The 24,676-nt window shown below is 25.4% G+C and overlaps 1 protein-coding gene and 1 long non-coding RNA gene across 2 annotated transcripts in view; one reads left to right on the forward strand and one right to left on the reverse strand.

Moving 5' to 3' along the window:
* Positions 1-24,676, reverse strand: part of LOC123264522 — a 107,945-nt gene that overhangs the window by 25,621 nt on the left and 57,648 nt on the right. The window contains 2 exon segments of the mRNA XM_044727804.1: positions 11,240-11,266; positions 22,138-22,197. Coding sequence (XP_044583739.1) covers positions 11,240-11,266; positions 22,138-22,197 — 87 coding nt within the window.
* Positions 16,983-21,302, forward strand: LOC123264524. The gene is made up of 2 exons (XR_006509360.1): positions 16,983-17,092; positions 21,023-21,302. It is a non-coding gene; the product is annotated as an uncharacterized LOC123264524 (long non-coding RNA).

Here is a 24,676-nt window from a genome sequence, read left to right on the forward strand (position 1 = left end):
AAACAATTTCTTGAACTAATTGTATCTATTTATTTTCTATCGCACTTGTAGAACAATATTAACACATAAATGTCATGGACAAATCCTAGTTTCAACACATGATATTTTTAAAAGACATTTTGCTTTTTAAACGAATAAAAAAAATGTTTAAAAAAATTATTCCGTGGACGTCCGGCTGTCAAACGTATGTATGAAAACTAGCGTGAACACAATAACTGCCGAAAAACTTAACTGATCAAGTCCATTTATTTTTTATTCGCTTCAGTATGATTTAAAACTAAGTCCTTTCGAAGATCACGGTCTTATTCAATGTAGTTTATTTACAATTAGCAATAAACTAAAAATCCACTAATTATTTGTATATATATATATATATATATATATATATATATATATATATATATATATATATATATATATATATGTAAATAAGGTTCGTTTACAATACATGCGCAGTACCTTTTCTTTTCTGGGTGGACAATGGCGCGAAAGATTAAAAAGTATTTGTATTTTATTTTAATCAATTTTATTATGGAAAATGAGATTATAAGGCGTGCACTTTTCGATTTTCCAAACTTTTGCACGCCTCTTAAGCGAAGCGGATAGGGTTGTGCTCTACACTCGCCTTATAAAAATCAAGCGATTTCTTGAACTAAAATTGTCTCTATTTATTTTCTATCGCACTTGTAGAACAATATTTACACATAAATGTCATGAAAAAACACTAGTTTTAACACTTATGACATTTTTAAAAGACATTTTGCTTTTTAAATAAATAAAAAAAATGTTAAAAAAAATTATTCCGTGGACGTCCGGCTGTCAAATGTATGTATGGAAACTGGCGTGGTCACGATAACTGCCGAAAATCTTAACTGATCAAGTCCATTTATTTTTTATACGCTTCAGTATGATTTAAAACTAAGTCCTTTCGAAGATCACGGTCTAATTCAAAGTATTTTATTTATAATTAGCAATAAACTAAAAATCCACTAATCGTTTGTATATCTATATCTATGTAAATAAGGTTCGTTTACAATACATGCGCAGTACATTTCTTTTCTGGGTGGACAATGGCGCGAAAGATTTAAAAGTATTTGTATTTTATTTTAATCAATTTTATTATGAAAAATGGGATTATACAAACTTTTTGTATTTACTAGTATATGTTGCGTGCGCAAGCGCGTGTGTGAATGTTAGTATAGAATTATCTATATTTTCATACTTATGATATATTTAACCAATCACGTTGCGAATAGTTTGCTTACATGATATATTTTCATATTTTTCATCTAAATTATAAGAGTGGATAGCAGAGAATAACTTTTAAAATGAATCAAAGTGTAAAATTATCATAAAAGGTTACGTTTTCCTTATAATAAATTTTTCCTCAATAAATATCATAATGTTAAAGCAATATTAACGACGCAGGGAGGCTGCATCATTAAGTTCAGGTTCACTTAACCCCTTTATGTGCCCGAGATCAACGGCGACCTCGGAATTTAATGACTGCGTCTATATTATAAGTTATATCGCACGACTTGACGTTAACATTTAACACTAAACAATACACTGTTAGTGTAACATATTTAATATCACCGCATTCAAATATCATTTGGTCTCTCAATAAGATAAATTAATTGAATTAATACAGAAAAATGTAATAACTTTGGAACGGGAAAAAAATTTTTGAACCAGTTCAGGAATCGAACCCTGTTCTAGTTTCTCGACAATTGCTTTCATTTTTAACTATTTTTTAAAATTTACATTTCATTTATTTTTAAATTAACTTTTCGACTTTTTTCTTGTTTAAATATTTATTATTATTTATAACAGTAAACTTGTGATTCCAAATTAAGAAGAAGCATCCGCAGAATGGAAAGAAGAAGCAGTAAGTTTAAGAACCAGCTTTGAGAGCCAGGAGAGTAAAAAGCAAGAGCAAGTACTCTAAGGATGGGAAAACTTGTATTTTTCCCTTTCATTTTATTGCATCTTTTATCTTCATCTAGATCCTCATCTTCGTCCTTTTTTTGCTTCCTCTTCCTCTCGCTCTCATCTTGTTACTCTTCATCTTCAATATAGTTTATATATACTATCATTATTATTATCATTACTTTTTGTTATCTTTTCCTTATTCCCAAGGCGCTATTTATAAACCGCGTCGATGTACTGACCGCAATGCTACTGGATTATCTCGACTAAAATAGATAGACCATCGAAGATAAAATAATATCTCGATTTAAATATCTCATCCGAGTTTAATGGAGTAATAAGAGACGATTATTGAATCGTCATACCAATAAAGTCCACCTGCTAATTTTTATTCCTAGAATTGGTATCATTGTAAATAAAATATTTTACATTTAATTTTTCTATTTATAGTACACCTGTAGATTACGTTTTAGTAATTATTATTTTGTACTTGACTCATTTTAAAATGACAACTAGTTTTACAATTACTTAACTTGTTTATCTGTTGTTATTTAAATATTTAAAAATAATTTATTACCGTAAATATAATTTACAATACAAGAATTTTATTAAAAAAAATATATATTATGAAACGAAAACGAAAATAAATGATGGAAAAAAATTTTAGTTAGTAAATTTTTAGAAAGAAAAAATAAATAATATTTAAAGGACTTTTGAATTATTATAATTATTTACTTTGAGTTCAATCACACTGCAAAAAAACTTGTTTTTACCATGACCCTTACGTGCTAGGGTAATCCACTACGTCATAAATAAGACAGCGCCATCTCTGGGTTCACTTTTGAACTTATTTATATTACTCGTTCATTTGCGGTCCAAAAAAATATTTAAAAAATTGCACTAAAATAAATTAAAATTTTATTCTTTTAATTGAAAAAACACACACTTAAATAATTGAATAAATAAAATAAAAATATTTTAACCAAACACTTAACACTATTTTTCACGCAATCTAACTAATTAACCTCAATTGAATACAATAAAATATTTAATAAAAAAAAAAATAAGGCAATTAATTCTACTGTAACACAAAAAAATAACTAAATGAATTCAATAAAATTAATTAACCATTTCCGGTCACTTATCACTTCCTTTTCCCAAATAAAATTCCAATTAATAAGCTAACTAAAAAATAAAATTTTTGCAAATTGATACGACCTTGCCGCGTATGTGTCTTATGTTTCAGTGTGACGCACCGAATAATACGCATACATATTTATTCATTTCCACGTGCTCTACGTCACAATAAAACCGTTATCGTTACAAAAATGAACTGTATCATTAATCACAACAAGGAGTCAGGTGAGATAAAAATCGGTTTAGTTTTAATTAAATAATTGGAGATTTGATAAGCAAACAATCTCTATTCATTTATAAGCATCTGATTTTATACCAGAAAAAATGAGTATTATATTTGACAGGCAAACAAATCGTTCAATGATCTTTTTGATCAATAAAATTAAAATCGCTGATATATGATTTAAATTCCGATCTCTTGACAACGCTGGCTAAAGGCTAACCAGTTCAATGGTTCTACTTATTTTGTGGCGCAATATCATGCTAACTTATACGATACCCTATACTGTATAATACTGTACCACATTTTCTTTCACACATCAAGGCGATAATTTATTTATGAATTAAAAATGTAATAAATCATCGTATTCAGATTTATTTATTTTTTAAGTAACCTTCGATAAATTATTATGATTATTATTATTATTATTATTATTTTATATTAGAAAAATTGGATATAATAATAATAACAATAATAATAAATTTAAATAAAGAAAACAGAAATACTCAAATAGGGTCCGCAAATCACAAATCAAAGCGCAGTTTCCCTTACACCCAATATTGAACTAACCACCAATATCAAATACTTCAAAGCAACTCAAAACTACCTTGTATCCTTGTCATCGATCCAATTTCCGAGTAAAGCCTCCAAAAATTTATTTACGACTGCCGAATCCGGAATAAATAAAGTTTGAAATTATACACTTGCATAAAATATCACTCCAAACGGAAAAAAATTTGCTGTTAAATATATACTGGTGACCTTCCATCGGGTAGCTGATCTTATATGCTCACCAAAAAAAAAAATCTTGACAAATGGAAATTTTTGTGTTTTGGTTTTTTTTTGTTTTGAATAATAAATAAATATTGTAATCTATATTATTAAGAAAATTAGAAAAATTTTGTGGCCAGTATATTAATATGATAAAATGGGTTTTTATGGTTAAAATTGGTATCATTAGAAAGGTCTTGACCTGGAGTTGTACCTTTTCAAGGTTTTTCATCATTCTCACCAATAGTCAATTTATGATGATAAGTATTTAGGCTGCCTTAGAAAATGCTCTATCTCTAGGTACATAATTAAGAAATTACCTTGTATCTCGTGAACTATTGACATTTTTAAAGATACAAGCTCATCCCGACATTGCACTCATTGAGACCTTTCATTTGAGTACCCACATCAATTTTTCATATATTTATATATATTATATATATGTATACATGAAAAATATATCAAAATGCATGTGGGTACTCAAATAAAAGCTCTTGATGAGTGTAACATCGGGATGAGCTTATATCTTTAAAAATGTCAATAGTTAAGAAAGTACTGTGTAATTTAACGTAATTAAGAAACGACCTTGTATTTTGTGAACTATTAACATTTTTAAAGATATAAGCTCATCCCGATGTTACACTCATCAAGACCTTTCATTTAAGTACCCATATCAATTTTTCATATATTTATATATATTATATATATGTATATATGAAAAATATATCAAAATGCATGTGGGTACTCAAATGAAAGCTCTTGTTGAGTCTGATATCGGGATGAGCTTATATCTTTAAAAACATCAATAGTTAAAAAAGTACAGTGCAATTTAACAAAAGTCATTATTTAATGAAGCAAAATTTTATTTATTTATATTTCACAAGTCATGGCAGTCACTACATGACTGCTAGTTTTTATTATAATAATAATAATAATTATTATTATTATTTTATGCAAAAATGAAAATTTTCAGAACGTTAAAAGAAATTTTCGCATAAAATATGTCAAAAGGTTACGCGGACGACTCAGAAATTGAAATTCCGGTTCAACAAAAGAAAATGTTAATCATAATCTTTGTTATTATTATCACTACCAGTAGCAATTATCACTTAAGGTTAACGTCTCTATTTTTATTGAAATTTTTTCCATCTTAAAGGATGAAAGAATTATTGTATTATTATCATTACTTTATTATAAATTTTTATTAATACGTCGCGTTATTCTGCTTTAATGGAAGGTAAAGGACACGTTGAGTGAACTTGAGGTAAATGTCGCATGCAACGACAGGAAATCAATCTGGTTATTTTTATTTTTAAATTGCCTATATACAAAGAGAATTTTCTTAAGACGCATTTTTAATAAGATATTACGTTATTTTTAAATGACCATTAAATATTAAAAAATCCATAAAAATTATTTATAAAAATTCGAGTTTCTAATTTTGAGATTGTTAAGTTATAATTAAAAAAAAATTATTTTTTGATCAAACAAACTTCCTCTGAAAATAAAAAATTAATAATGAAACTTTATTTCACTTACAATTTTTTTTTTATTATTTTTAATTTTAAATTATCCACCGGAAAAAATTAAAATTTATTAGTTTCTTCCTCTAATATTTTTTTCAATTAACGTTTAGCTAACAATAAATTTTTATCAATCAAATATAAAAAATAAAATCCTCCATATTGAAGCGGTAGCAATAAATAAAAAAAATAAAGACCGTCGATATTGTAAATCTTAATGGTACTTATTTTTGAGTGCCACATAATGAGTGTCATTGAACAAGGACACAGTTGCGCTACCGGCTGCAGGCGTATTATTATAAAAGAAAAATTAATAATTAACACTGAACTTGAGAAACTAATTAAAACAATTAAAATGAACTTGATAAATAAATGACATTCATTTTTTATAGATGTAAACATATTTTCCATTGCATTACGGCATATAGAGATGAAAAATAAAAAATACAATATATGTAAGACTATATTGTTATTTGTTATCACTACCAACCAATTATTTTTTCAAAGAATAGATATCATTGAAGCTTAAGTATCGCGTGACGCAAAAGTTACGACATTTAATTATTTATTATTTACCAATACGTATAATAATTTTATTGAAAATCGATCGGATAGCCGTGCGAGGAAATCGAGTAGTTAATTCAATTTGACAGCCATTATGTCATTAGTTGATTGACCTTTCATTGACGACCTATGAAGGTGTTCAATACATGTTTTCCAGTTAAATCATTAATGGTATAGTTGTAAGTATCGGAAAGTCCATTGGAGCGCGGCTAAATCGCGAATGTCTCATCGGGTGATAAAAATTTCCGCAACGGAAATTATTACGTCACTAAAGAGATCAGTTGTGACGTAATGGTTGCTCTACTTTTTTTAATAAAAAAAAAATTACATCAGCTGTATATTTTTAACGAAATAATTTTTTTTTGATAATTTTTTGCGCGACTTTTAAATCGTGACAATTTATTTATATATTTTTCTACTCTTTAATTTTTTTTTTAAATTAATAAATTTATTTTTATTATTGTTAATAAAAAAGTCAAAAAAATTTTTGAGATTTTAATTATTATAATAATTTAATTTATTATATTATTTAAATTGTTATTTTAAATTAGATTTAAATTATTATAATAATTTCAATAATTATTGAAAATAAAAATTTTAATTCAAAAAATTAATACTTTAAATTTATGTGTAAATTTTGAATTTTTTTTACTAATTATTAATTAATTAAATGGAAAAAAATTTAATTTATTATAAGAAATTTCTTTTAATTTGAAAATTTTATTAGACGCCAATCAGTCTAGTTCGGGTATGAGGATGTGATTTGTAGACGCCTCACAGCTTAAAACTAAAAATAAACAAAAAATTCTAAAATAACCGACCGTCAGCTATTGTAGAAATTACGAGATACTTTTACAGCTTTTGAAAAAAAAAAAAAGACCTTGTTTAATTCACGTCTAAATGCGGAAACGTACACGTGTCTTGACGGACAGAGATAAATGAAGAGTCTAAAGTCTCCAATGACCTCTTAAATCTCGACTAATGTTAAACTCTCATATTCACTGATTCAGTATAATACAGAATATCCAACATCTATATACAATATTATATATACATATATCTACATTCATATTCGTTATATGTAAAAGACATGACAGCAAACTTGTTCATCAACGGCCAAGAAAAGATCACATTTCACAGCGTCATGTCTGGCGATATCAACATAATACTGTGCTACTATACTATTATATTTTATTTAATTTTTCTTAAAATTATAAAAAATTTTTAATAAAATAATTGATGAATTTTTCGAAGCTCTAATGAAATAATTTATTTTTAAAAATTTCTGTAAAAATAATTCTTGCCAATTGCACGCCTCATAAGCGATTTCTTGAACTAAAATTGTCTCTATTTATTTTCTATCGCACTTGTAGAACAATATTAACACATAAATGTCATGGAAAAATCCTAGTTTCAACACTTATGACATTTTTAAAAGACAGTTTGCTTTTTAAACAAATAAAAAAAATGTTAAAAAAAATTATTCCGTGGACGTCCGGCTGTCAAACGTATGTATGAAAACTAGCGTGAACACAATAACTGCCGAAAAACTTACCTGATCAAGTCCATTTATTTTTTATACGCTTCAGTATGATTTAAAACTAAGTCCTTTCGAAGATCACAGTCTAATTCAATGTAGTTTATTTATAATTAGCAATAAATTAAAAATCCACTAATCGTTTGTATATCTATATGTATGTAAACAAGGTTCATTTACAATACATGCGCAGTACCTTTTCTTATTTGGGTGGACAATGGCGTGAAAGATTTAAAAGTATTTGTATTTTATTTTTATCAATTTTATCATGGAAAATGAGATTATAAGGCGTCTACTTTTGGGTTTTCCAAACTTTTGCACGCCTCATAAGCGAAGCGGATGAGGTTGTGCTTTACACTCGCCTTACAAAAATCAAGCGATTTCTTGAACTAAAATTGTCTCTATTCATTTTCTATCGCACTTGTAGAACAATATTTACACATAAATGTCATGGAAAAAAACTAATTCCAACACTTATGACATCTTTAAAAGACATTTTGCTTTTTAAATAAATAAAAAAAATGTTTAAAAAAATTATTCCGTGGACGTCCGGCTGTCAAATGTATGTATGAAAGCTGGCGTGGTCACGATAACTGCCGAAAAACTTAACTGATCAAGTCCATTTATTTTTTATACGCTTCAGTATGATTTAAAACTAAGTCCTTTCGAAGATCACAGTCTAATTCAATGTAGTTTATTTATAATTAGCAATAAACTAAAAATCCACTAATCGTTTGTATATCTATATCTATGTAAATAAGGTTCGTTTACAATACATGCGCAGTACCTTTTCTTTTCTGGGTGGACAATGGCGCGAAAGATTTAAAAGTATTTGTATTTTATTTTAACCAATTTTAATATGGAAAATGAGATTATGAGGCGTGCACTTTTGGATTATCACATTTATTATATCAAAAATTAACTGATAAAATTTGAGCAAAATGTCATAATAATTCTTATACCCAAAAATTTTTTGACAATGCATAATATTAAATATATACATAAATATGACTGTAGTTTATGTAATAATATTTATAATTGGGCCGACCTCGATATAAAAGTATGTCGCACTTAGTTTTTATCTCAAGTAAAATCATAGAAGGAAAGGATTGTGTATATAAATATATATGCCAATAAAGAGTTGTAAGTCAATAGACAAAGAGAAATTTTAAAATTTAGGTTAACTAAACTCTTATTAATTCTTATTCCACTTTACTACACTCGTTTAGCGATCATATATTACATTTAGTTGCATCATCAAAATCATCGGGTTGAAAAAGTTAAGTAATCGATATTTAAATTAATTGAATAAAAACTAAACGGCTGTTATTATAAGTTCAAATAGAAAAATAATAATAATAAAAATAGAAATTAAAACAGTTATTGAGATGTTTAACTCAAGGCTGGTTAATTTATTTGAGGTTTTTCCTTCCCTTGTGTGCGATATTGCATTATTTATAGTTATTATAGTGAATTTGATATGATATGACGCTCAGCTGAGATGCGAAGCATTAGCATAGAATTTACGCAATAGATCAAGAGATTATTCAATAAATTTATTTCGTTTAGTTAGTGGGACTCTTATTAGATGTGGGTTATAGGTTATCAATTAACGCACGTGTCAATGCCAGTTGTATGCGGTAATATGCAATTTTTATGTACATCAATCACGAGGCTTACTTATACAATTATTCATTATTTTATAATTGATGGATTTAGCGAAAAAAATTTTATTTCTGTGTTATTCATTAAAATACTAATTAATAAAATTTTTAAGTAGTTCATGTGAGTTTTTGGAAGTTTTTTAATAAAAAAAAAAAAATTTAATAGCCTGGGATCGAATTGCGGAAATGTTTTGGTAAATATTTACAAGTGAATCAACGAAATTTATATTTGATTTTATTGATATATTTTTTTTTTAAAATACATAAAAAATGAATAATTAAAAAAAAGTTAATTATCACAATTTTAACAAATAAATTTATAAATTTTTTTTTTAATTTGTTAAATGTGTTAAAGTTGAGATATTCAACTTTTTTTTTTAATTTTTCGTTTTTTTATGTATTCAAAAAAAAAAAAAAAAACTATCAAAAACATCAAAAACAGATAAAATAGAAATTTTATCCAAAAACATGAAAGCCAAAATTTTTTCCAACTTTTGAAGGCAAAAAACCTATCGAAATCTTTATTTTTTTGGGGTTGACCTTATAAATAAATAATAAATATTCCTTAATTTATACTAAAATTAAGGTGAATATTTACAAGTAGGGTCAACTATTTTAATTTTCATTTTTTAGAACGAAATTTCTATTTGATTTTAATGATATATTTTTTTTTGAAACATGTATAAAAAATGAACACTTAAAAAATAAAGTGGATTATCACAATTTTAGAAATTTACAAAAAAATCTATGAATTTTCAAAAATTGTGATTTGCAACTTTTTTTTTTCAATTCGTTTTTTTATGTACTTTTCAAAAAAAAATGTATCAAAAAAAGATAAAATAAAAATTTTATCCAAAAACATGAAAGGCAAAATTTTTTATAAGGTTTGAAGGCAAAAAAGCTATCAAAATTTTTATTTTTTTCTTTCACGACATTTTTTATCATAAATGCGTCGTAAAATTAAGCAGAATTAAAAAAAAAAATTTGAAAATGTTAATTTTTCACCTAGTTATAACCCAAAATGGGGTTAATCCCACTTGTAAAAATTACCCATGTTTTTTCATGTTTTTTACTTAAAATTCATGTTTTTTACTTACACTGAGAAAAAAAAATACTTTTATTAAGTAAATTTTCTTGATACAAGAATTCATTCTTGAAAATTTTCAAAAATATATATTCTTAGCTCAAGAACTTGTTAAATTGATGGAAATAATTTTTACTTAATTTAAATAAAGTTATTCTCTTGTTTATCTATTATCCAAAGATAAATATTGATGCTCTTCTCTTCAGAAATTAATAATTAATAATAATAGAATATTTGATTGTCAGCGAATTTCTTGAACCAAGAAATTGTTAATTGAGTGAAAGTATTTTTTTTTTTTTTCAGTGTAAAAAAAACTTCTTTTTAATCTAGACATCTAAATCCAAACTAAATTTTCAGTTAAATCTCTAAAATTATTAAAATCAGTAAAAATTATTAAAATCAGTAAAAGTGATTAAATCACTAAAATTATTAAAATTAAAATCTTTAAAATCATAATCATAAATATTGTAATCTATTAGTTCTAATTCTCACTTAAACAGTTTCTTCAAAATTAGCATATAAGCAATATTACCTTTACTAATATTTTATTATGTATAATTATATATAAGTTCTAATTATTATTTTTAAATTAAAAATTTAAAGTGTATTGTATTCACAAAATGTATATTTTTCTTTTGCCATCTAGCCAGTGAAGGCTTTGGCATAAATCAATAAATTCAATTCAATTAAATTCAATTCTTAAAAAAATTTTTTTGTAGAAATTTTTCAAGTAAAATCAATAAATCTTAAATACATGAAGTTTGATGATAAAAAAATAATTTATTTTTTAAATAAAAAAAAAAAACTCACCAAGATGCGATGAAGATTGAGGGGAATCTGTAACATTGTGAAAAAAAATCATAACTTTAATAAAACATAAAAGAAAACAAAATAAAAGGTATTAACAGTGAAATAAAACCCATTGCGCTTATAAATATAATAGCCTTAAGTTATAAAGCACAAGTTCAAGGAAAAACTCTATTATATGATCGATCGTGTTATTGTATCTATATTCAGACACCGCACACTTTTTAAAAACTTTATTTATAGCTACACGAATAAATAATTTATTCGTAAAGAGTCAACTGTTACTATTTATATCGATCAATAATCACACTTACTAGTAATAGTAATCAGTGGATTAATGTTAGCATTATTACAAGTAAAAGCCAGACATCAGAGTTCTAGAAAGCATTAAGCTAAATGTGTATTTTCAAACTTGTATATATACATAAACAATAAAAGCAATTTATTAATTAAATGAAATTTAATTTAGAAAAATTAGTTCGTGCGTCACAAGGGCTTGCACGTTGACTTGTAAATGCTAATGACTATTTTTGAATTCGACCTACATTGAGTTTATATTTGAATACGACGTACGACGTACATAAACCATTAACTTCTATTAAATGTAATAATATTTGTTTACTTGTTTATTAATAGAAGATAAATTAGTATTGATAAGATAGTAAGTAAATTTAGACTGTGAAAATTGAAAAAAAATTGATTAAGATCTTGCTAATATTAATATTTCTTTTTTTAATTTGCAAGGTGCAATTTATTAATAAATTATAAAAGCTCTAAACGTTTATGTTGTACTATTTTAGTGAGTAGGAAAGAGTAGATAAAAATAATTTAGTTTATGTTATAAATAATTATTAGAGGTTTTAAGATTTATGTGGTTTGAATGAGACCTCTCAAAGTCATCAAGAATAATGACGCAAGTTACTGATCAGTAATATCCAATTGACTTGTTTATCTCTTTTATATTTATATTCTGTCTAATACTGGATCTACTGGAATTATTTGTTATCTAATGTTTGTTTTATGTATTTAATCTAGTATTGCCGACTTGAGTGATTTTTTATATTTAGTACTTCGAATTTGAGGAAAAAAATTATTGATTATTGGAATTTATATTATTAAGAGAATAAGAAAAATTTAGTGTTCAGGATAGTCGTATGATAAAATCGGTTTTTTAGTGAAATTTAGTGTCATTGCAAAGGTCTTGACTTGAATTTGTGCCTTTTCAACGTTTTATATCATTCTTACTGATAGTCAATTTATTATGATAAGTATTTAGACTGCATTCGAAAATTCTCTATCTTTAGATACATAATTAAGAAATTACCTTGTATCTTGAGAACTATTGACATTTTTGAAGATATAAGCTCATCCTGATGTTACACTCATCAAGACCTTTCATTTGAGTACCCACATCAATTTTTTCATATATTTATATTTATTATATATATATATATATATATATGCATATATATATATATATATATATATATATGTATATATATATGTATATATATATATATATATATATATATATATATATATATATATGAAAATGCATGTGGGTACTCAAATGAAAGCTCTTGATAGGTGTAACATTGGGATGAGCTTATATCTTTAAAAATATCAATAATTAAAAAATGACTTTGTATTTCGTGAACTATTGACATTTTTAAAGATATAAGCTCGTCCTGATGTTACATTCATCGAGACCTTTCATTTGAGTACCCACATCAATTTTTCATATATTTATATATATTATATATATGTATATATGAAAAATATATAACAATGCATGTTGGTACTCAAATGAAAGCTCTTGATAAGTGTAACAACAGGATGAGCTTATATCTTTAAAAACGCCAATAGTTAAGAAAGTACAGTGCAATTTAACATAATTAAGAAACGACCTGGTATCTTGTGAACTATTGACATTTTTAAAGATATAAGCTCATCCCGACATTACACTCATCGAGATCTTTCATTTGAGTACCCACATCAATTTTTTCATTTATTTATATATACCATATATACGTAATCTATGTATATATGAAAAATATATCAAAATGCATGTGGGTATTCCAATGAAAGCTTTTGATGATTGTTACATCGGGATGAGCTTATATCTTTGACAATGTCAATATTTAAGAAAGTACAGTGCAATTTAACAAAAATCATTATTTAATAAAGCAAAATTTTATTTATTTATTGTTCACAAGTCACGGCAGTCACATAGTGACTGCAAGGTTGCTAGTTAGTAGTAATATAGTAATTTTATTAAATTTTCATAAGTCATAATTATCTAATAATAAAGAATTTATGATTGAGTTTCAATTATTTATTATCAAAATGATCGAACTATCAAAAAAAAAAATAATAGACTGCGTATTTTTTGGCTAGAATTAGAAAGCGAGCGCACGGCGCGAAATTTGAATTTATAGTATGAAATTTATGATAACAGATAATAAATTATATTTCATACATATATAAGTATTAAACGGAGGATAACTATATTGCTATATTTTTTTTTTAATTTAATTATAAATAGTAAATTGTCGATTTTATCAATTACTGGCACGCTATGCAATTTAAAATTTTGTGTTGATGAATAATTAATTTGAATAATATTATTAGCGTTTTTTTAATCACGATAATTGCGTTACGATATATGTAGAGCATTGAAAATTACCACACACGAAGACGTTGGGAAATGTTTACCAGTTTTCGCGAGATGATAATGTACACCCCGTCGACTCAAGTTTATAACTTGTTAACACTAAAAAAATACTTTATCATGACCTCCGCTATCATACTTGGAATTATTTTATGTTTCATTTACTTATGTGAACATGGAATTTTTATTTTATTATCTATATTAAAGAGTTCTATATTTCAAAGCCGTTATCCACGATCCAAATTGATGTTAGACTAATTTTAAATTTTACATTACATTTTTATTTATTAAATTTATTTTCACCACTTTTTATTGTTGGTATGAGCACTCAATACCATCTTCGGGTGAATATATCTAATAATTAAAAATTTTTTTTTTTTTTTTAACTCAGTGAAACTTTTGTCGGTCATCGAAAAAATAACTCGGAAAATGCTCAGACCAGGAATCGAACCTGGATCTTTTGGTGTCGCGCCAACTGCTCTACCCTTAAAAAAAAAAAAAAAAAAAATTAACTCCTTTGCTTAATCTTAATTAAAAATAAAAAAAAAAAAAATTTTTAATTATTAGACATATTCACTCGAAGATGGTATTGAGTGCTCATACCAACAATAAAAAGTGGTGAAAATAAATTTAATAAATAAAAATTTAATGTAAAATTTAAAATTAGTCTAACATCAATTTGGATCGGGGATAATGGCTTTGAAATATAGAACTCTTTAATTAGTAAAAACACCGATCTTCGAAAAAAATAGTAAATTATCTATATTAATAATAGTTTTTCAAGCTGATAATGCAGTTGTTAAAAATTATTTTTAAAATATGGATAATTTTTTATTGGCTTTTTAAAAGTTTTATTTTAAGTATCGTCTTGAAAAAATTTATATCAAGTTTGTTAACTATTCAATAAGTGAAGAAAAAATTTTAACTGAAGATAATCATTTCTATTCAAAGTAAAAATAAAAGCCTAGAGAACTTTTATCTTTAATTAAAATAAAATTTCTTGGAAACAACAAACTTTTAATTTATTTTCTTAGTTAAAACTTTTATTTACGTGTAGCCTTGCAATAAATATTCTTTTTCTCAAGAATCAATTATTCAAATTAACCATCTAAAAATAACAATCCGCAGTAATTAAATAAAAAAATCTTATCATACATGGTCAGTAAAAAAGAAAAAAAAATCAACCAACGACGATATTATTCCGCATAAAATAAATAATAGCAACAATGACGTATACGGAAAATTAGTCAACTTGGATTTGTCATCGCTCATCGCTCTGGAATAAAGTGGTCAATTAACGAGTTGAATCGGATTATCCCGCTTTACATACCTATTTAAAATGTATAGTTGAAATTGTACTTTCAATTTATTACTCATCTTCATATTTATTTGACTAGTCGAATACTATAATTTAATTAAGGAAGTCCTTTCGCTCCAGTTGAGTCACAACAATTGTAGTAGTCAATATTCGATAAATTAAAATAAAAAACCCATAAAAATTCCTAAAATTAAAAAATAAATAGTATATAAGACATTAAAAGTTAAAATTTTTAAAATTAAAAAAAAAATAGTTAAATACAAAAATTAATTTGACTTTTGTGAATCAGCTGTTAGTAACCTGTTCGTAATTTGGCAACGCTATATATCGGTTGTTTACATTTTCATTTGCACAATATAACCTTAACCAAGTTTAATTTTTTGCAGTCAGTGTAAATAAATAAATTAATTAAAAATGTTTAGTCATAAAACCATAACATTCTAATGTCTCATGGCAAGAATGCTAGTATTTTTTAATTATTGTTTTATTATTCAATTATGGAGTATGAAAATTTGTTAACAATAAATTAATGTGCGTTAAAGTTTAGTTTGAATTTATTGAATGGTCTGAAGTTCGCGCGCTACGCAACGTTGCCAAATGTTCTGACGCCATTTAAATGTAGGTTACTCAAAAATTTTCTGTGATTTTATAATTATAATTTCTCCATAAATTCCACGGTAACCTATATATTTTATTGCAAAAAATGAAACCTGAATATTTCGAAAACCTTATTTTGAGTTTTTTTTTACCCCATCTAATCGGTGGTTAATCCCATAATTCGAGGAAGTTGTTAAGGTCTGACTTTCTTGAAAGACTCGGAAAAAATACTAACATTTTTAGAAATTTTTTTTTCAAAAATTTGCACGGTGAAGAATAAATTAAACTTGACTAGTAGATAAATAAGGACTTTAACTATTAGATAAAACTTAATTTTAAGCATAATCTAGTATTTTTTATTGAACATTGATGGCGAAAGGACCTCCTTAACGAATTATTTAGAACAGAGCAATTTTGTCCGTTCTAGAAATCAATTAGTCGTTAATAATAATAATAATAATAATGATAATAATAACTCTGAATGTGTAAATTTTTATAAAAAATATTATTTTATAAATATTAATAATTTTGAATTTGTAAATTTCAAAACATTATTATTATTATTATTATTATTATTATTATTATTATTATTATTATTATTATTATTATTATTAGATTGCATTATAAAAGTTGGATTAAATAATAATAATAATAATAATAATAATAATAATAATAATAATAATAATAATAATAATAATAATAATAATAATAATAATAATGAAATTTATTAGAAATAATTTGAAATTTACAAATTTATTATTATTATTATTATTATTATTAAATATAAAATACATTTTATTGGTTAAAAAGTAATTATTATTGAGCTACATGTTAGTGCACGTGTCTTATATTTATCTCGTCGTGACTGAAACTTGTATTAATGTCGATAATGCAATCAACTGCTGACGTATTCCCTTTATATACATATGTGCGCGTGTACATTGTATAGATACTTACATGTTGTCAATAAATATAAAAGTTTAGCCATATTATGTTTTACAGAACAATTACATAGTTAATAATAACGATCCGTGTGGACAAAGTTTAATAGATTTTACTATCAAAAATTTTATCGACTTTTTTGTAGCTGATTAAATAAATACACATATGACATATGACTTATTGTAATTGAAATATGTATAAATGTATGTTTTTTTTTTTTACTTCTTTGAATTTATTTGTTACTGAAAAATTTTTCTCTATTTTAATTTAATCGGTGATTATTTTTCAGAATATCGCATTATTCACGTATCATATGTAATAATACTCGGTAAGTTGGTAGAAACTATAATCACGTATTTATGTTGACGTAAGAGCATGATATGCTCGTGGCAAAACATGTTACAAGGTGTAATTAAACAGTGGGAGGTTAATATTTTATTACTATTATTATTATTATTATTATTATTTTTATTATTTTGTTGAAATCAATTAGAGGATAGTAATAAAAAAATATCATTTTTATGACGGTGTTATAGTTATAAATAAATTTGAAACTTTTGGTTGATAATTCATTTGTTTCATTGTAATTTGTAATTAAACTTTTGCTTTTAAATTTGAAAATAATAATTTTCGATTTTACGCCAGGATTTATTAGACAATTTTTTACTAGAAGTTTTTGATTAATTTGAGTCTTATAATTATTAAAGTATGAATTTTGAAAGGAAATACATTAAAAATTTATTATTTTTAATAATCAGGATTTTTTTCCGTAAGAAAAATTTTTTTCAAGAAATTTTATTGACGGTCTAATTAGCAATTGGTCTAACTCCTTATTTTTTAGAGGGTGCTTTTTTTAACATTTTAACGTAATAATAATCCAGTTATAAATTATTTGAATAATCTTAACCACAATATTATATCTCTATTAAATATTAAATGATTTTTTAAAGTGATAATAAATTTCGAACTAATTGTATTTTTGTACAAATGGAAAACTCTCTAAAATTAAAAATTTATAATCTATATGTTATAATTTAAGAAATATATTAATTGTTGTATAATGCCGATTGGCGTTCAAATGAATAAATAAATAAATAAAATGGATCTAGACAATGTGCTAATTAGAACGTCGTTATATGAAATATGCGGCCAGATTTTAAACATAATATTTTTGATTTTTTTTCAAAAACAATTAAAAAGTAAATCTATCCATTATTAAAGATTTTAATTAAAAAGAAAAAAAAGATATCGAATTTATGAATTTCATTAAAGCTCCTAATTTAATTTAAAAATGTTAAGACATCTAGTTTTGTAGACTTGTACAATTTTAACTTCTTAAACATTACGAAAAATTCATGGAAGCTTTACTATTATTATTCTTTCTACAACATTTATTTCATTTGACAGCTAGTGATTTTTCTAAGCCAGTAAAACGCATAAGCCATATGGATTTAATCGTTTAACTTGTCAAAATTGCTTTTACAAACAAGAAAATGTCATCTGTTCAAAATCGTATTTTTAGATTCAAAAATTGAGGAACAATCTTATTTTCTTAATTTTCCTTTCAATATTTCTCCAGTTTCTAAAATTGAGAATTGTTTCAAAAATTCTATTCTTAAAGTCAATAAATCATTGCAACTTTCTGGATAAAAAATTGCAGCGACGCAATAAACCAAAAAAAAAGCAATAAATTGATTAAAGAAATGAAACACGCGAGAAATAAATTTTTCAGATTGACCACTCGATTTGTCGCTCGGTCAAGGTTTATAGTCGATCGAGTTCAGCCTTCTACATTGAACTTGGCCAAATAGTTGAAAAGTACAATTGAAAGAACAATAATAATAATTACGGCGAAAAATCCTAAGTTTTATCATGAACCTGAAAACCAATGATAAAAAAATCAGATTTGGTTTCTTTTTAACGTTTTTCCCTGACCGCTAATGTTCAGTTTCAATGCCGCTGTAAAAAAACGTGATAAAAAAATGCATTGTGGCGCTGACACGTAAGATATTATTTTGATTGTGTGTATAAATATTATTAAAAGCTTAACTATGAGAACTAACACTGGCAAGTCGGGTGATAACAAAACACACGCGGTGATCACGTTAGTCCAATTACTCACGAAATGCCCGCTCAAATAGCATATAATGGTTATAATAATGAAAAAAAATTAATGTTAAATTAACATCAATATTAATAATAGTAATAGTAATTTCACGTGATCAAATGATCATCTCTTCTAAGAGTTCCGGGTATCAACTTCTTCTTAATATTTAGATTTAGAGTGATGTCATTAAAACGAAGACAATATTCAACGACGACAAATATCTACGACATTGACATTGTCGGCGTCATTGCAAACAGAATAATGAAATTTGTTTTTGGATAAATACCAAAAGTATTTAAATCTTTGATTTATAACTCATTTCTATGGTTTATATTTATAAGCTTTTTTTTTGTTTGATGCTTTGAAATTTTTTAATTACAATAAAGAGAAAATTCAAAAAATTCCAGTCGGAAATTTCGAAAAAAAATTAATTTTTGAATCTAAATAAATTTTTTTTTTCAAAAATATAAAGCAAGTATTATTCAGGGTCACTTTGAATTTATAACTGATTTTTATGATTTATATTTATATGCTTTTTTTTATGTTTAAAAATTTTTCAATTATGATAAAGAGAAAATTCAAAAAATTGCGGTCAGAAATTTAATAAAAAAATTAATTTTTGTGCCTAAATACTTCCGGGTTAGAAATTTATTTATTTTTTTTTTCAATATAAAGAAAATATTATTCAGGGTCTTGAAAAAAATTTTTTTAATTTATATTGATTGAAATTTTTATCTTTTTGTTCTGAATTATTTTTCGCAGCTTCCAAACCACAGAAAAAATTTTAACGACATTTATTTTCAAAGAAAATTTAATACTTTATAAAAAAAAAAAAGTCTAATTAAAAAATATTGTCTCAAAATATTTAAGAAAATAAATTATACTCGATTTTTTTTTCAATTTTCGTATTTTTTTTATTCGTATAATTTTTAAGAGGAAAATTTATATTTAATTGTTACAATAAAATCAAAAAATTTATACTTTTAAATCTTAGTATAAAATTAAGCTTCTGTTATGTTATTTTTGACATTTTTAAATTTGAAAAAATTTCTGTAATAATTAAAAATAACCGTGAACTATATTAATTAGTCGTATTTAAAAAAAAAAAATAAGTCCTTGAAAAAAGTAATCAATCATTGAAAAATAGAACTTTTCAATGAACAAGAATAATTGAGTAATTGGAGTTAATTACCATAAAGAAAAATATTTATTTATACCCCGCGTTATTTTAGGTGTTGAGAAACGCAAAAATAAATCATTCGGATTTATTGTTTTTTCAAAAAAAAAGGAATCACGTGAAAAGAGAGTGAGGATTGGATAATAGTTTTTAAAAATTGGCATTACGCCTGGTGAACTATCTATAATATATTGTCTGCGTGCTTGGCATTCGAAACTAACTAAATTGTTGTAATAAAAATATATATGCTTATATATATAAATAAAATAATTAAATTGGTATATTCAAGTGTCAGGTGATCTGAATCTGAATCTGAGGGTTTTCTATTTTTCATTCTGACGCAATTAAATCAAGTACGTGAATTTGTTATCCTGTTTTTGTTATTTTTCTATACAGTATAATTATAGAGTTTTTGGAAACAGAATAATTATTTTTCCCTCAATTTTAAGAAATAAATGTATTTCTAAGTCTGGACTTGAACGTAATTTTCTTAAGAAAAGATTTCGAAACTCAGAAGAAAATTAGTTTTAAAAACAATTAAAAAAATTTTTTTAATTTTCAATTAAAATTTTAAGAAATTTTTTTTTTATAATTAATTTTCAGGAAAAAAATTAAAGCAAAGAATAAAATCTCAAGAAGAGATTTCGAAACTCAAAAAAAAATTAGTTTTGTAAATAATTAAAAAAAATTTTTTTTTAAATTAAAATTTAAAATTATAAAAAATTTTTTTAAAATTAATTTTCAGGAAAAAAATAAAAAAAAAAAATAAGAGTGTTATGTTAAAAAAGATAATAAGGAAGTCGGCAATAAAAAAAGACCCGCTAAAAATGTTGAGGACTTAAAATAAATTGAAAGGAGTTGAGAAGAGAGTTAGAATTATTTTTTTTTTCCTTTCATTTTTATCCCTTTTGGTTAATTTAAATAAAAAGGTAGTATGATTTGGGAGATGAGAGATTATAAAGACGGTTATTCAGTTTTCAGAAAGGACGTTGGCCAGAGTCAGACTACACCCATTTGCTGGTATGGGTCAACTTGTTGCTAAGCGGCTCCAGCTTGGAGGCCAACCGTTATGGCTCAGGCAATTTCTCACAGCTGAAATCTCACCACACACATGCTTACGATATTTCAAATGGTAATTTTTTACAAATTCACTCACACACAACACTCGCTAAGAAAATATCCGCCTATTCAAATATCAAATGTTAAATATCAATATATAAATATATTATATAAACTCACATTAACATTTAAAAACTCCATCTTTTATTATTACTATCAGAATGATTAAATTCCCGACCCGCCATACTTGAATTTATATTTTAACATCAATCATTAAACAAGATTATTATTATCAATAAAAAATTTCTTAAGCAGCTGTGCACTTGATCGTTTAATATAACAAAGGTCAAAGGACAATCGAAAGTGATAGTCTTTAATTATGTGTATTTCAACATCGATCATTTTGATTTTTTCTCTACAATTATTATGCAATCTAAGATATGATTGTGTATAATTAAAAAAATTGTCTGAAAAAAAAAATTAATTAAAATATTCGTCGGTAAAATAATACAAATTTTCAATTAAAAATTCTACGGTCGGTATTGTAAATTTCTAAGGTAGATATTGTCGATATTGTCGCGATTGATAAAGAAAAATTATCACATCCGGTCAAAACAGCGCCTGTAATTTTTTTACCGATTTATGGTAAAATATTCGCTGAAGATAAAGCAGAAATTTGTTTTATTGACTGAGAAATAGGTACAGAAAATTTTAACTGGAAAATAGCGACACCTGGTGATTAATAATCTTCTTAAAAGCCGGTCCCTATGATTGCAGCTTTTCATTTCTCGTCTAAACAAAGAAGATTTTCGAAAAAAACGCTCAGCTACGTAATAGATTTTTTAATTATCTATTTTATAGCTGAGCGTTTTTTTCGAAGTTCTCATTTGTTTAAGAGAAAAACATAAAACTGCAGTTAGCTTTATCATCACGAGTGCAAGAAGGATAGTACCGTTCCTCGCCGTGAGTGCGACGCCAGAAAAAGATGGGATCGGAACTTAAGAATGAAAATAATTATGAAAAAACTTACCGGTTTTGTTGTCCTGCGCCTTGACTCCATATTCCACGTCTTCAGCGGCTGTGGAAAATGCTGCTGTAACAAAAGTAATAAATTAAAATTGTTAATTAATTTTTTGTAAAATAATTAATCAATTAATATGGATATTTTTATATAGTATGAATTATACTTGATATCACAAGCGAATTTAATGACTTATAATGAATGTCTGAGAGGATTCTGAATGAATTACGTAAGGATGAGATGATAAATAAAGTAGTCGAAAGTATTACGCAGTAACAGGTGAATTTCCATTAATTATAAGTTTGTATTGACAATTATCTGAGTAAGCAACTTGGAAATTAAACTTAATAACACACGGCAAGTTTAAGGCGCGAAATAGTAGTGAACTGATGAGATGCTACTTGTACTCTGACGGACTGTCGTCTTTTATTATCTCCTATAACCGTAAATCTTAATTGTTTTTTATTTATGCTAATGTGATTTATTACGATGCAAGATTGATAACACGTGTTTTACGTACTTATTAATTTATTTTTTGAAAGAATTCAGATTTTTTGTCGATTTACCATCTTTAAAAGCGAGTCTGGCTAGCTTTGGATAAACCCGCGACCAGTTCGTTCGACTATGAATCTTTTGTGCTAGTTCTGGAGAATGAAACGCGATTTTTGGTCATTAGGCTATTTTTAGCTTTAAAAAAGCGACCTTCTTTGGATTTTAAGACGTCACATTTGAAGTTTTTGTAATTCTTTAGGTCAGAAGCCTCGGAAAAAAACTGTGAACTAGTTTTAATTATTCTATCTTATCTGTTAATCAGAGTTTTTTGAACTCGCTATTTTAGGCAAGTGCATTTTTTTTAGTCAGAGAAAAAGTGTTCAGAAGAATTGTCATTGTTGAATCGGATATTTTTAGATCGAAAAAAGAGTTAAAAAACAATGTGTGAACTAGTTTTAGTTATTCATTCTGTCAATCAGAGTTTGATGAACCTGCATAATTTGTGAAATCATGATTTTTTACTATATTTTTTTTTTTTAGAAAAAAGTCTATAATGTGTCAATTAATGACCCAGTCAGATATTTTTAGATTGAACGGGTTCAAAAAATTTAGGATTTATAGATCTAACTGTGCGATAAATTTGAATTTAACTAAAACACAAAAACATTTTTAACATGTTCTAAAATTTTGTATAAAAGAAAGAAAAAGTTACTTCAACGAAAAATTGTAATCTCGATTTACATTAATACATTACTAGAAACCTTGCAGTCACTATGTGACTGCCGTGACTTATGAACAATAAATGAATAAAATTTTGCTTTATTAAATAATGACTTTTGTTAAATTGCACTGTACTTTCTTAAATACTGACGTTTTTATAGATATAAGCTCATCCCTATGTTACACTCGTTAAGAGCTTTCATTTGAGTACCCACATGCATTTTGATATATTTTTCATATATACATATATATGATATATATAAATATATATAATATATGAAAAATTGATGTGGGTACTCAAATGAAAAGTCTCGATGAGTGTAACATCAGGATGAGCTTACATCTTTAAAAATGTCAATAGTTGACAAAATACAAGGTCATTTCTTAATTATTGATATTTTTAAAGATATAAGCTCATCCTGATGTTACACTCATCAAGAGCTTTCATTTGAGTACCCACATGCATTTTGATATATTTTTCATATATACATATATATAAATATATAAAATATATGAAAAATTGATGTGTGTACTCAAATGAAAGGTCTTGATGAGTGTAACATCAGGATGAGCTTATATCTTTAAAAATGTCAATATTTCACAAGATAAAAGGTCATTTCTTAAATATTGACGTTTTTAAAGATATAAGCTAATCCTGATGTTACTCTCATCAAGAGCTTTCATTTGAGTACCCACATGCATTTCCAAATATTTTTCATATATACATATATATAAATATATAAAATATAACAAAATGCAGATGGGTACTCAAATGAAAGGTCTTGATGAGGGTAACATCAGAATGAGCTTATATCTTTAAAAATGTCAGTAGTTCACGAGATACAGGGTCATTTCTTAATTATGTATCTTTTTGAATGCAGCCTAAATACTTATCATCCCTATTTGACTATTGATAAGAATGATATGAAACCTTGAAAAGACACAAATTCAAGTCAAGACCTTTGCAATGACACTAAATTTCTCTTAAAAAAACCGATTTTATCATATAACTATCCTGAATACAAAATTTTTCTTATTCTCTTAATAATATAGATTTGAATGAAAATTTTGAAAAAATCTTTTTTTGGCTGTTCTTATTGTTAACGCTTCAATAGGCATTTTTAGCGGCAATTTTTACTCTCTATTTTTGACTATTGTGTCAAAACAATAATAAACATTCAATGGCTAAATAAAAATATTCAGTGAGTCATTAAAATTGAATATTTACCAGGAATGTTATCTCAGCATTAAAATTCATCAATTATTAAATGAGCCGTCATATTTTAAAACGTAAAAATAAATTGCATACACATTTAACAACGTAGATAATAGTTAT

The sequence above is a fragment of the Cotesia glomerata genome, linkage group LG5 (genome assembly GCF_020080835.1).
Source record: "Cotesia glomerata isolate CgM1 linkage group LG5, MPM_Cglom_v2.3, whole genome shotgun sequence".
NCBI lineage: Eukaryota > Metazoa > Arthropoda > Insecta > Hymenoptera > Braconidae > Cotesia > Cotesia glomerata.